This window comes from Primulina huaijiensis, chromosome 7, assembly GCF_012295235.1.
Source record: "Primulina huaijiensis isolate GDHJ02 chromosome 7, ASM1229523v2, whole genome shotgun sequence".
Classification (NCBI taxonomy): Eukaryota; Viridiplantae; Streptophyta; class Magnoliopsida; order Lamiales; family Gesneriaceae; genus Primulina; species Primulina huaijiensis.
The window spans coordinates 21,832,656-21,848,242 of record NC_133312.1 but is presented as its reverse complement, the minus strand read 5'-3'; the positions used below and the strand labels follow the sequence as shown (position 1 = coordinate 21,848,242).

At 33.6% G+C, this 15,587-nt stretch overlaps 2 protein-coding genes across 2 annotated transcripts; both read right to left on the bottom strand.

Moving 5' to 3' along the window:
* Nucleotides 1-1,096: 1,096 nt before the first annotated feature.
* On the bottom strand, nucleotides 1,097-2,957 carry LOC140980375 (pectate lyase-like). Its single transcript, XM_073446155.1, has 4 exons — nucleotides 2,639-2,957; nucleotides 1,889-2,534; nucleotides 1,518-1,760; nucleotides 1,097-1,427 (listed from the first exon to the last, which is right to left on the bottom strand). The coding sequence occupies exons 1-4, from the start codon at nucleotides 2,842-2,844 to the stop codon at nucleotides 1,203-1,205; spliced, it is 1,320 nt and encodes a 439-aa protein (XP_073302256.1). The 5' UTR covers nucleotides 2,845-2,957; the 3' UTR covers nucleotides 1,097-1,202.
* Nucleotides 2,958-9,476: 6,519 nt separating this feature from the next.
* LOC140980072 (protein NRT1/ PTR FAMILY 4.6-like) lies at nucleotides 9,477-14,407 on the bottom strand. Its single transcript, XM_073445738.1, has 5 exons — nucleotides 14,275-14,407; nucleotides 14,067-14,175; nucleotides 13,293-13,510; nucleotides 11,222-11,662; nucleotides 9,477-11,143 (listed from the first exon to the last, which is right to left on the bottom strand). Exons 1-5 carry the CDS (start codon nucleotides 14,275-14,277, stop codon nucleotides 10,166-10,168), a joined length of 1,749 nt encoding a protein of 582 aa, XP_073301839.1. The 5' UTR covers nucleotides 14,278-14,407; the 3' UTR covers nucleotides 9,477-10,165.
* Nucleotides 14,408-15,587: the final 1,180 nt, after the last annotated feature.

Sequence of the window (15,587 nt, the reverse complement as noted above, 5' to 3'; positions counted from 1 at the left end):
TTATAATAAATATAATTATAATTATCATTGATTAGCATTTGTCAAAGTATCATATTTTTTTACATATTATAGTTAATATCTTTATTTAATTATTTTGAAATCAAACTAATTAATTCAATAGATACAAAAATAACATTTTTTATGAAATTTTATTTCTTTTGTTATATTTCTAATTTTAATAGTGAAAATCATACCAATAGTCTATATTTAATAATTATTATATGAGTTTATTTGATATTTACTATATAATCTTATTTGATTGTGCATTTCTTTACATATATTGATTTATTTATTATTTTAAAACTTATTTAACAAGAAATTAATAGTCATCAATGTTAGTCTACGAAAAATCGATATATAAAATTTATTATCCATGATATAGAATTGTAAAAATAAAAAGTAAAAAAATTCTTTATGAGGTTAAATTAAATATTATAATTAAATATTATGAGTTATATTTTAATATTAATATTACTATTTAATTTGTTTTAATATTGTTTTTATGAGTTAGTCACAGTGATTTTAAATTGATAATTATTTATCTTTAGTATGCTTCGCTTATGTAGATTATGATTTATACATTGATGAAATCCATTTTGATTTTTAGGTTATTCTGCTTTATACGTGGTGTTTGAATATATAAATTTTTTAAAAATTATGTTTCAGTTCATTTTGTTTGATATATTATGTTCATTACAATTTATTATATAACATAAAATTTACTGCTTGAATTTTAATTAAGGAAACAATTTTAAAAATAAATTATATAAATTCTTATAAATTGTCTAATATGATAATAAATTATGCCCAGATAAATAACAAAATGATTCAAATTGTTTTTTAGAAAATCAATTTTTTTAAACTTTTATAATATAATTGATATTACGTGCAACGCACGTGCATCATGCTAGTATATATATAAGATATAATAATCAAATCATTACTACATATTGATGTTCTAAAATTGCAATATTAAAATTTAGTATATATAATCGACATATGTCTTATAACACATTACTAGCTCCATAACTTGCAGAAATCATACATTGAGTATTAAAACGTGATAGGTTATTATGACTCATCACGACAAAGAACATCAATAGTTAGTCTTTTTCTCTCGTTGAATTTGTAATGAAAAACATGTTTATTCACCAACTGAAGATACTAGAATTAAGGAAATGAAATGGTTTGGAAAAATAAGATTAACATGGCCTGCCTCTGATGCACCTGAGGGCACCGGCGTAACGAGTCAGCCTCCCTACAAATGAACCAGGCTTGAACCTGATGGAATTTCTCGCTGTCAACGGATTTCTTGTCATTGGAGGCCCTGATTCTGTGAAGAAGGCTCCGTTCATGAACAGATCGCCCTCGGACCGCCATTGCCATTTCATCCATTCGCTCTTCGGAGCATAGTCCCTCTTGGTTACCTGTGTGCATGTGATTTACAATTTAGGACTCCCATTAGACATAGTGAAAATGACATGTTGATACGTTTATGTTTTTTTTTTTTTGGTTACCTCTTTGATATATCGGCCGTTTGAGGCTCTGAATCGGTTTCCTTGGCTAAGAATGGTGGGATGTGCGCTACCGCCGATGGCGTACAGTTCCCAGTGGGAGTAATCGTTGTTGACGACATGGAAGAAACCCCATCGGCACCGTGGCATTCTCTGGATCAAACCCACTCCGAACCGGTTGAAAGCCACCGTGACTTGCATGATTGCATCTTTAGCATCGCTATCATGTGCACCCAAGAGCATCACCTGTAGAAGCCCGAATCATGGGAGGTACGTTGCTCGATAATAGTTTTATATTTCAAATATATATAGTAGAAAAAGGACAAACGGTGACAGCTAATGAATCGCCCTCGAACGGAGGCGATCCAACTTACATCATTATGGTGGTTGAATTTGCAGTTGGAGATGGTTATAGCAGTGGAAGCCTCGATCACATCAATAAGTCCATCTGTAGCTTTAGATAAAGAAACATGATCTATCCATATATTGCTTGAACTATAAACCGATATGGCATCTCCATCGCTCATAGTTCGGAAACCAAGGTGGTTAATCGCGTCCCGGATCAGCCCACCTGAGGCCGGAATTATGTCGTGGATCCACACATTGTGAATGATCACATTTTGCACAAATTGGAGTGTTAAGCCTGCACCAAAAGCAATGTGCACTTCTGCTCCTCTCCCATCTATGGTCTTGTGGCTGGTAAAAATTAGCTCTTGCCTTAACCTGATGATCATGTGATGAGAGAAGATGATCCATAGCGGCTCTGGTTGGATCACAGCGTGGCGGATGGTTCCAGGCCTTGGGTTGTCCACGTTGTCATCAGATGGATTGGTTACGACGTAGATTCGCCCCATTTTGCCTCCTGTGGTGTGGTGGCCGAAGCCTCTGGCACAGTCGGCTAGCTTCTTCCGGTTGTTGGCCCAGTTTCGGTCGCAACGCCAACACTGGTCGATGGCGTTCGTGGCCCGGCAGCCACGTTCGCGGAGGTTCCGCCTTGTAACATTTTCGCTTGCCAACTCCCTGCATGCATTCGGCCGCGGGTAACATTATACATACACGGATATCTATGCATATATGTTAGAACATTAAGGAAAACAATTTGTATATGAATTAAAATGACTTACTCGCCAACTAGTTGGTTAAAATCATCTGTCACCTCCTCAGGTTTAGGATTAAATGCTTTCAAAGATGCCTCAAAGGATTCCTCAGCTCTCTTCTGCAAATACTCGTCGTAGTTTGCGATTTTAGCGCTGGATCTTGGTATCATTTCGATAACTAACAAGAATCCGAACGCCACAAGGATCGATAATTTAATATTAGTTAGCGCCATTGAAGCGCCAACTACAAGTTTCGCTTGAATCTTTTAATTATTTTTTTCGCACAGAACCCGAATCACTGGGAAAACTTTACCAGTGATTCGCTGTTCTTCGAAAAGATTAAATGTTGGGAACAAATTGGTTTGTATATAATGATGGGAAAATTTTGAGGAGAAAAATAAGGATGAAACAGACATGCGCCACAAGGTGTTGAAGTTGAGAAGCATGAGGCTTGAAGAATGGAGAACCAATTACGGACATATGGTGGTGGTTAATCATAAATTAACTAACTTTTATATATATTCTTTTACTCTAAAAATAAATAAATTTTATTATTAAGTATACAATTTTATGACATCAACCATTTTAAGTGCCTCGTCGCTATTTTCGACTTCACCTCATTACTTAAGGAAAATAAACAAAACAAAAAAATAACAAACTAACAAAATTACGAGACTTAGACAAAATTTTACTAATTAGATAACCAAATTAGAAGATGTGACAACTTACCATACCAATTAATTAATTTTCTCTATATTTATAATGATATTCAAGAGACATAATCACATAAGATTAAATTGTAGCTTAATGTTTTCTTAAGTTTGTTTTTACTTGAACTATACTTTGTTTTGTTTTAAAAGAAGTTTTTAACATTTTCTTCATGATTTATATCCAATTGTTGTAGATTAATTAACAACAGGAGGATAGCAAACTTTATTTAATCATTTATCTACGTTTGAGTTTCTACTAATACACTTTTTTTTTAAGAAGTTATACTGATATTGTAGAATCGATTGTTTGTCATTTTATTAAAAGTTACAGCTAGTGGCAACAGTACAACACAAGTTTTTTAAATTGTACGGTAGTTCAAGTATTATGTTTTTATTGTTCTACCCAGTATGGACAATTATTACAACCAATAGATACTATTTTCAAAAATAATAATTTAATATTTTAAAATTGATGTAACCAAAAATTTGTATCTTAGGTTCGGTTTGGTGAGCTAAATTATAATTGTTGATTTGTTGTGGACTGAGCAGAACTTCAATAAGGGTGCAGGCCTAGCAGAACGATGATATGGATATGCATGGATGAACAAAAGTTATAAAAAGCCGAAAGTGAAACGACCCTTGCTTTTTAACTTTAATTTAACTTCTACTTAATTTTTTTATCTATTAATTCGAAAATCACCATTTATAAATAACTTAATCTTTTCATAAATCAAAATAATTTTAGTAGAAGTTAAAGTTAAAAAGCGAGGGTCGTTTCAGTTGGTAACAGAGCGAATGATCCCGAAAGGGTTGTGTTGCTGCCACTACGAGAAGCTCAAGAAATCACGCCTCAAGTCTGTGAGTATTTTCTACTTTGAATTTTTTATGCTGAAAATTTATTTAATGCTTTTACGATATAGAAATTTGGAGGTAGCATTTTTTAAAATTAAATGCATGTTGGTTACGTGGTTTGGACGGTGCGTACGGTTATGTTTCAAAGACGTGAGGAGAATTTGGTTTTTGTGTATCTCGAATTTTGCACTACCTAAAATTAAGTTGAGGCAAATTGAACTTAGTGATACAGGACTGCTTGTTTCGAATTTTACATTGTGTAAGAAGTAAATTTCGAAGTTGATGTTGTTGATTAAAATTTTTAGGAATCATGAACTTAAGGACTGAATTATAATAATTTGAGGGACTTAATTGCAAGTTTTTGGAATTATTGAGGGTGATTTTTCTATAATTCAAAAAAACGAGGGTCGTTTCAGAAAGTGTTTCCGATATAGCTCCTCTGGTGTTTAAGTATATACTTAAGTGTGTGATAAAAGTAATGTTAGTGATCGCAATGAGTGAATGTAGGAAATTATGAGAGATATCATATATTTATAAAGTCAGGAGGGGCTGGAAACCTTTTAGATGAAGAACTCTTAGTGAGGCAATCTTGTGAAACACTAGATTTGTAGCAAGATTTGTATTGATCTTCCCTTATCTTTAGCAGATTATGTATTTAAATGTATCGTAGTATCGTTGGAGTTTTCCTTTATAGTAGTTTTTATCAGGTCTTTTGCATAAGTTGGACTTTGTATTCATCGCCATATTTATTTTGTTGAGTGCGCGCTCGGATGATCATGCTCTGAGCTTGGTTGCACGAATCTTTCCATCTTGTGTGACATTTTTCTCTAGTAGAGAATAGCTCGAACTATGTGTAAGGTTTTGGGTTGGGGCTTTGACCTTATAAATATCGATAATGGGCTTATCAACTTTGTAAATAGGCTCATATCTTTAGAAGATCTGGTATGATCCAGGTCAGTAGGATGTACGTGTTGGATCTCGGTTTTCTACACGTCCAAACGCAGCGGAAGTTTTAAAATTTTTATTTTATTTTGACAATCAAAATATATTTGATTGGGCGTTCGTATGGTTTTTCAAAATCAAAACATTCATAGGATGTTAGAATTTATACCTTCGGTGAAAATTTCACAAGGCTCCAACTATTCCGGGGTTAGCAGAGATAGCTCTTGATAAATTCTCTACGAACTTTCTTCGAGTTTCTTTCTATCAAGTCCACGACCAGAAGATTTATTCCTCTTTCAAATAGCACTAGAATATTTGAAAGAAGTTTTTACGTTGAGATCAAAAATTTGAGAGATGACTCAAATTTCTTTTTCTTGAAAAGTGGCCAAAAATTTTGGAGAAATTTTGTTTGAGATTCTCGAAAATCTCACAACACATGTATGGAGGCTATCCCTTTTTTTTAATTTATATATTAAAAATAAGACCTTTAACCTAAATTCCATAATTATGGATTTAGGTTCCTTAATTAAATCCAATGGGCTTTGTTAATTAAATAGACTAGTCAAACTAGTTTAATTAATTATATTAAAGTCCATTAAGAACTTTAATCATTTAATATGTTGGACTTGTACTCCTACAAGCCCATTAAACATATCTCCCATCATATTTAATTTAATATTTAATAAATTCAACTCTTGAGTTTAGTAAATTAAATCCATTATAAATTCAACATTTGAATTTATTATTATAAATTCAACTCCTTGAATTTTATCACCTCCAAAATTTTATATTTAATAAACCCAACATTTGAGTTTAATAAATTAAATTATCAAAATTTATAAATTCAACTTCTTGAATTTATTCTCTCAAAATTTAATTATCATAAATTCAACTCCTTGAATTTACTATATAATATAAATTCAACTTCTTGAATTTATTCATTCAACGGGAACAAACGATCCAGTGCTTTTGTGACTCTCAATGGTTCATGGATACAGCTAGCCGTGGGTTCACAACTCTTTGTGATTCAGGACATAATTCTTTATTCGGGCTTACCCTAGTTAGCCCCATTCTTTTCATCAACACCTTCATCAAGAATGTCAGAACTCATTTCTGATTGCACCCATCGGATCATGGTAAGAGCGTCTAGTAGCATCGCCCCATGATCCCCTAGGTATCACTGATAGTACCTGCAAGAACCAGTCGATTATGATTAACGTACAGTACGGTCCCTTCATCTCATATATCGCGATCGAATCTGCAACCATTGGTTCATCGAGGGTTGCATATTAATTCGATAACTATGTGATAACTATAAATAGTGGCATCGGATGTACCGTTCGAGAACTCCTTCTCTAACGTACATCTCATACTCTGGCCAGAGATTCCATGCACTATAATTTCATCAGATCACATAGGATATCCACACCCGCAGGTGAGCAGTGAATCTCCGACTACAATGCACTGGCTCCTATATGTTTCGCAACTGTACCCAACCTCGCCACCTGATGACTCTCCTGGAGCCAGTAAACGAGTCAAAGCACAGCCCTAGCATATAGAGCCTCAGTGTTGTCTCGGGTCGTAAGGACTAATGGTGTACAATCATAACCACGGACTTATCCTCTCGATGAATGATAACCACTTGGAAAGTCCGATGGAGGGTTGTTCGGTATAATCATCATATGACTACCCATCTGAATGTTTGGACATCTCTATGCCCTTACCAAGAAACGCAGTATGCAACATCACAGATGCTAGTCTCGAGCTTAAGCGACCTTTATCCATGTTTTAGGCGGCTGAATCGACTAGGAACGAATTTAGATCATACAGTGTTTACAAACGAGTTTCAACATCGAATTACGATTCATTTGTATTAAAGTATAATCGAGGTCTTTATCTATGTTTGATAACATGGGTATACAGATAAAGAAATAACAAACCATGAAATAATGAATTATATTAAAATAAATATTGTTAATTACAACTGAGTCAATAAAATCCCTAGCCAACAGTTGGCTTGCAGGACATCTACTCTAACAGTACGGATTATCAATAGTACATTCTATTTTTTTGTCTAAAAGAAATATGAAGTTTAGATCAAGTATTTATACTGAGATACGGCTAACTTGAGTGAAATGTAGTGATTATGACTCGTGTTTCTTCAAAAGTTGCGTTAATTAAGGATAGATTTGAACCACAAAAATGAACGGTCAATATCTTGATCCACGCACACTGTTTTTATTTGAGATTTGTGTTTGTTTAGATACCATCTGATCCATTAAAATGTATGGTTAAGACCCTGATCCAAGCATGTTGTACTTCTCCTGGATCTGTGTTTGTTGTAGTGCCATAAATGTCAAAAGATTATGGAAATAGTGTGATTTAAATCTCCTCAACTGTAAAGCAGCCAAGATGCACATTTAGATTGTTTTACCACATTGTGAGATATAAGGTTGCATGGTCATATCCTACTAATTGCATCAACTTGTAATGAATTGTACTTAAACATGTGAGAATTTTTTTTACATCAAATGTTAACCTGAACAATTGCTTCTTTATAAAAAAAATATAAGTCGATAATAACGATAAAATTCAAATCTTTTTAATTACACATTAAACTAAGTGTCACAATTCTATCTTCGTGCCACAAAGAATAAACGGGTTGTTCTTACAAAATTTTTTCCATTTTCCCCCATATGATAGATCATTAAATTTGATTTTAGTGTAAACAAAAACACTGGGGAAAGGCTCTGCCACCAACTTGTGAAATCATTTGTTTGCATTCTTGACTTTATTTAATTTGATTTGTACTTTTATTTAAGTGATATGTGCATGGTTGCCGGAAGGCGCCAAGTTTTTCCTTGGTCTCTCTGACTCTTTGACCGACGATTTCGGTTGGGAATAAATCTAGCAAGCGGACTAGGTCAAGTTATAGTAAATGGATGATGAGTCCAAGTATCGATCTCACAGAGACTAATATTTAATTACTAGAATTTTTATCACTTAACTTAAGCTAGACAAAATAAATAAAAAGATGATACGTGGATTATTAATCTAAAATATTAAATAAAATAATATCAATTAAAACCGAGAGATTCAAATATCAAGGAGGGATTCAAATCCAAATAAATAACAAAGACACACAACGGTATCAAACTCTACTATGTTGATACGTGTTAAAATCCAATTAATTATTTAATTCTTGATAATCACGGTGAAATCCCCAAAATTATTTATTAAACGATTCCTCGAGTTAATAAACCTATTTAAATCTAACAGTTCAATTATTTCTAATTGAATTTAATTAGATCTAAATGCATTAAATATTCGTGGAATTTCAGTTTTCACCTAAAACCGCACACTGAAACCGAATACTATTTCTAGTCGGTTTAACCGTGTGTTGATGACGTCTTTGTTGCTATATTTAACCAATCATCTTCCGATTCGCGATTAATCAACAGACATGTAAATAGTTGATCAGGCTATTAACAAGAAATATTAAACTAACATCAATCAATAATTAAAATCAAGAGAAATACTATATTGAAAATAAACAAAACATCAAACAAAGTATTGTTTGGCCCTATCGTGGTCTTAGTCTAAATAAAATTATTCCATGTTTTTCAAAACAAAAGTGAAAAGTCATATTTAAGTTCATAGAAGAAAACAAAATAAAGAATGAGTGAAAGTAATTCTCTCTGATTTTTTTTTTGCGTGTGTTGAGGAATTCATCATGCTTCTGCCTTCTGTCTTCCTTCCTCTCTGTTGATGTATTCACTGTAGTATTATATTCTCTTTCTCTCTCCTCTGCTTCTTTTTCTATACGTTTCTCTCCTCTGTCTCTCTCTCCTCCTCTCTCCTTTCTTCTTTCTTTTCTTCTCTCTCATCCTCCTCTGTACTTCTTCTTTGCCTCCTTCTCTTCCTCCTTTTTCCCTTCTCTGTTGTTCACTTCCGCGCTGATTTTTTTCTCTGTTTGCACCTTCTCTCTTCTGTACGCTTCTGCCTCCTTTTATTTTTCTCAATGGGTCTCATCCTTCAAATCTTTTAAACCCATGTCAAGATAACAAATGTAGATAAATTGTAGATTTTATTTTCAAATGTGATATTTTATCTTTATCAAGATCTACATAGATTTTTTCCAAAACTTCAATATTATCAAGGAATAAAATATAATTTCCTTTCTTTTGGTATTTTTTCCTTTGAAGTCTTGTAAATTTATTTTATATCCAAATTTAATCATTTTTTCTATTTTATTCAAATCTACAATTATTAATTCAATTAAGCACATAATTAGGGATAAAAATCTAGATAAACACAAATAAAATCCCTAAATCTCTATAAGATTTGGGCTTATCACTCTTCCATCGTTGAACTTTCCCTTGTTGAACACCTCATTTCACATCTTGTCATTTGCGCAGGTGGCGTACTTTGTTGGAATTCAGATAGACGATAGGGGCAAAAATTACGAAACACATGAGTTGAGTCCTCATATTCGGCAACTAAGTGTCGTGGGTGCTGTCAAAGTTGCTGTGAGAAGCTTGTCGGGTGCTAGTACTTCGTAATCAGTGTATCGAACTTTTGTTTTATGTCATGTTGTCTTCCACTGTATACTTCACGCCAGAAGGAAAATAATGTGCTTTAAGGATTTGAATCCTAAGTAAAAGATTGATTGCTTAGGTTGATGCCTATTTTGAGGTGTAGGCAATGCAATGTAGATAGCACTATTTGACTTGAAAACATGCCTTTTGATCTTGTGATTCTACTTTAATTGAAAGGCTTTTTCCAAGAACCGCGTTGCAAATTAATACCTCAAGCCATGGATATCCATCCTAGCTATAATCTAAACTTACTTGTGACGATGCAATTTTGTATTGTGTTCTAATTTACACTCTTCGAGCTTGACATCGTTTAGAAGGCGGTGAAGGGTTAGATATTTCACTTCTTCTCGAACAAGATGATTTTACTTGTAATTACTGCACATATCTTCACTGAATTTACATGAAAGTGGCCTCTACTAGCCACTTTAAACTACAAATTTCCGGCGCCTTTGTTACTTGTTAGTCCCTGCTGATCTGTACTTGTATCTGGTAGCCCAGAAGAGATAATGTATGATATTCAATACACTCAGTATGCATAATAGCCAGTAGAATCGCTCCAAGTGGTAGCCGTTCAAATTCTCACCTGAAAGCCATGGCTTGTGTCTCGAATCACCAGTGGCGCTGTTTACTATTGATACAATCATGGTGCTCAAGTAATACCCCATAGCTAGTGAAGCCCAAGATAGAGCAGTAGCCAAAGATCTCATGCTAGAAGGCGCTTCTGTGAAGAAAAATTCAAGTAGCCCTGCTAAGGTGAAGAGATCAGCTGATCCAAGGAACAAGTACTGAAACGCGATCCAGAAAAATGAAATGGGCAAAGGCCTGGTGGAGTCGAGTAGGCCTGAATCGGTTGCTACCCGCTTCCGTTTGATCTCAACCAGAGCAGCCACAGCCATGGCTATGATGGAGAGGAGTAAGCCTGTTCCTATTCGCTGTAGGTGAGTTATCCCCATCTCAGATTTCGTCACTTTTCTAGCAAATGGGATGATCACGTGGTCATATATGGGGGCAAGAATAATGATGAATATCACGGGGAACACGGGAAGAGAAGCAGGGGGGACTTTTAAGGAACCGAATTTTGTGTTCATGGTGGCAGCCTGTTGAACTGAGAATGTGGAGAGCTGAGCAAGACAGCAATTAAGCATGATGGTGCAAGCAAAAATGGGGAGGACCGACAGGACAATCTTGACTTCTTCCACTTCTCGTACCGAGCATTTTAGCATACCACTGGCCGAGTTTTGAGCAGCTGCTCTGTCCAGAAATTTGAGGCTTTTTGAGGCAGAATCAGCTGTATTCATGATCTTCTCATTCTCTGCAGCTCGTTCGTCCTCCAAGGCCAAATCTTCAGACGGGCTTGTGGTCATATTAACGATGACTTTGCTTGAAGTACTGCTTAGCATGCAAGCATTCATCGATGCAGCAATCAGAACCTGTTCAAGAAACCATAGCCCAGTCGTATTAGAGGATCAAAACCATCAAAGAATCTTATTGTTGAGGCTATCGCATACCTTGCATATAGTTGTGAGTGGGCTTCCAACAGGAATCCTATTCCGGTACCACAAAGAACCAGCAAGAAACACCGGTATGGACAAAAACACGGCCAACGTGGCAACCCCAAATCCCCATTGCCAACCCTTGTTATCTTCTATCCACACAACCAACGTAACGGCAACTAGTGCACCACACGCGAGGGAAAACACGAAATAGTTGAAGAAAGTCGATCTTTGCTTCCTTCCTTGCGGTGTGTCTTCATCGAACTGTTCGGCTCCATGGGATGGCAATGACCCCTTAATGCCTCCGACTCCGAGTGCTACTAGATAGAGGCCTAAGAAGAGCATTGCAGCCTTTGTTCCATGCACTTTCCGGCAGGGGATGTTTTGGTTGGATGGGTCACATTTTGTGGGCTTCAGGGATCCGATTTCTGCTTGAATTGTGAGTATTACCAGACCCTGTTAAATAATCAAAGCTCACAATATCATACGACAAGAATCAAATGCGAATTAATGTAAAAATATGCTATCCATACGAACTCCTTGATATTGCTTTGTATTACTTTCTTTTTATTTATTGTTTCCACTTTTTTGTTTTATCGGCTCTATTTTTTTTGTCTTTAATGCACCGATTGGTGTCAAAGTTAAGATATTAATTGATTATTCATATTTGTTTTGTCCCATGTTTGAATCAGATTCTATAACAAAAAAAATTAATGATCCTTGATTTATCAAATTTATATTATTTATCAGTCACCTTCACTTCCATGTTTTCATAAAAAAATATTATTTATCGGTTAAAAATAAATATTCAATTTGATTCAAATTTAACTCGAGATCAACAATTTCTACTGAAAATCACATTCTTTCTTATATCAGTTCGATTCATTTACGTCCCAAACTATCAAACATATGTATTGGCAGATACTCCAGCACATTGATATGCATAATCAGACAACGGTAGGTGGTCCTTATATAACTTGTGACATGTATGTTTTACAACTCCCATGTTCATATATTGAAATTTTTGTACGTCATCGAGACAAATCGGGTGGTCCAAAAGCATTAGATGACGTTGCTTGCGTGGTAGCACCAAGCCAAAAACTATTTATTTAATTTAATAGTGTGACAAGCCACATAATAAAATAATGTCCTAAATAACCAAAATATCAAAATTTTGAAACAACCAACATGAACATATCAAAATTCTATTCAGAAAGTTGTTAAACTAATCATAAATAATCTTATAAAAATCATCTCTAATTTTTTAATAAATTATAAAAAATTTATATATTAATTCATTTAACTTCAAAACAATATTATATAAATAAATACAAAATATGTGCACTGACACATCAGTATTCAAATGAAAAAATGAAGAGACTCGTAAGCATCTTGATATTCAAACAAAATATGCTAAGAGTTAGGATTGTTATATAACATTTTTTTTTTTTTGGATCACTAGTTGACTATATATCATCTGCATTAAATTGCATTTTATGAATAGAAAAGGACATATGAAATAAATAAAATTATCTAACTTGTGTGAGACGGTCTCACTGATCGTATTTTGTGATCCGGATCTTTTATTTGGGTCATCCATGAAAAAGTATTATTTTTTATGCTAAGAGTATTATTTTTTATTGTGAATATCGGTAGAGTTGACCCGTCTCACAGATAAAGATTCGTAAGACCGTCTCACAAGAGACCTACTCCTCTCCATAATATTAAAAAATTGTTAACTAACTTAAGTTATATGCACCCAAAAAAAACATATATTCAAATGAATATTGAATCTTAATAATTTTTTAAATAAATTATAAAAAAAATCTATGCAAATATTGTGCAAATGACTGAATGAGCATCAACTTCTAGCAAGTTGTATAGAGGTGTCACAAGTCACAAAAAATTAAGTTTCCTATTTCTCAGGATGCAGACCGCTTAATTTTGATTTATTTTTTGGCTTTTAATCTTATATAAATGGTACTTTTTCACAATGTTTATTTATTATTAGAGTCCGGCCGAATCCAAATCAAATTCGCAAAAAATTATAATTTTTATGATATGGAGTCGGAGAATACTTGCATACCAGAAACTCGACGATTGCACTTGTCAAGTAGACGTGATAAGTGGTGAAGAAGGCGTCGGAGAGGAAGCCGCCGAGAAGGGCCAAAAGAAACGCCGTGCCCATAAAATTGGTGACGGAATTGGCTGATTCTGACGGTGCAAAATGCATGTATTCCGATAGGTACAGCACTAAGTTGCTTGCATTTGCTAAATATGCCAAATTCTCTAACACCTCCGCAACTGTTACCAAACATTTTATACCATGATTAGGGGGGAAACATAATTCACAAAATTTCAAAATATGGCTTGGATTTTTTTATATAGGAAGAAAAGAAAAGTTTATTTTTCTTCCCATGTTTTTTCCCTTTCTTTTTATTCTAATTTCCAAATTAAACCTGAAGTAGTGGCTATATTTCATGAATTTTGTTAACTCGTTTGGGTGAGTTTTACAAAAACAAAAGCTTGCTTAAAAAAGCAATTTTTTAATCATTACCTTATGAACAGAAGGCAAAAGCACCAAAAACAGGTGGTTTTTTTTTTTGGTCGTCGATTTAGATTTTCGAAAAATCCAAAAACCAGACAAACTATATATTTGGAATCACTTTCTTTTTTCTTTTTTTTTTTCGAAAAATTATATTTTAAAACAACTTTTTCAAACGAAGTATTCTTCAGCTACATATTCAGGCCACATAAATAAAATCAAAAAAAATAATATATAATCGTTGTTTGCATATAAGATCATGCAAGAAAATGAATCCCACAACATTTTGCTCAATATTTCTGTAAAAAAAATTACCCAAAACGAAGAAAACAGGTCGCATGCCGCCATGTTTGCTCATCAAAGCAGGCTTCCCCCTCCAATCCACATACCCGTCCCAAGTTCTGGCCAACTGGTTCTCCACTTCCTGTCATATATCAGACAGACAAAAATAAATCAATTAAATTATTAAATACTTACATATATAAATAAATTCAAGAAAAATAACCCACTTTAAACACAGTACCATTGTTTTTCTGTCTTTTTGCTTCAATAATTATATTAGGATGTGAGCAGCAAAATATGTGTGTGAGATCGGGAGGGGCGTGTGATGTGATTTAAAGAACCCGGGGAAACGGGTAAGTGATGTATGGTCCTCAGAATACTCACACACACACACACACACACACACACACACATATATATAATATAATTATATATATATGATCCACACCAATTAAATTAAATTTTGTACTCGGAAAAGTACAGTTGCTCAAGGTGTCCACTTTTTGTTTCTGTTTTTGTTTGCTACGAAGTTAATGGTGGCGTTTTTTATTATTTTATCACATGCATATATATATATATATATATATATATAGTTGATATGATAATACAACACAAAATAATATAATAATAAATAATATGATACGAGTAGATGATATGGTGTAGTGTAGTATGATACAATATAGGTCATTTTGAACATAAGGGGGAAACATTAATAAAAGATGACCTTGTCGAATAAAAACTTTTTAATTTAATTTCACTCTTGTTAAAAGAAAAACGAGTTAAAAAAATTGATAAAAATTTGTAACATATTAGGTCTCATAAGACAAAATAATTTTTTTGATCCATACATTTTTTAGTTGGATTTTGGTCACGTTTTCTAAATTTAGTTTTGGTGCACTAACTTTTTTTTTTCTTTTTTACTTTCAGTCATATTTCGCTAGAGTGTTAAAGTGATATCTCACTAGAAAATACTTCTATGACATCGAAAATGCTGGTATAACATCGAAACTATTAACATGACATCAGAAATTCTGACATGTATGATATCACGTCAGCAGTTAGACCAAAATAGCTGAAAATGAAAAATTAATATACCTAAAAACTTTTAAAAACTTAATCGACTAAAATAAAAAACTGGACAAGTTAGTAAACTAAAAAAATATATTTTTCATGTCTCATAACGTGGCCAACAATTGGACCATGCATGTTTTATTGACATCCGAACCTAAACTTTGATGATTTAATTATTTAGCAAGTTCAATGATACTCCTTCGATAATTTATGTTTTTCTTTTCTTTTTTGAGAATATTAAATATGGCTATCACCTAATTTTTGTTATACTTGTGGAAGATTGGGTCATAATTCTCCAATTTTTAATTCTAGCTCTAAGAGGACGTTGCCATAACAACGGTTATAATCTTACCTTATAAAAGTCATAAACTTATCATATTTTAGAATTTTCACTCATATTCTTTTGAATACTAACAGTGCTCAAAACATAACGTATTTTCAATACAACACGATACGAATAACTTATGCACGAACGAAACTTTC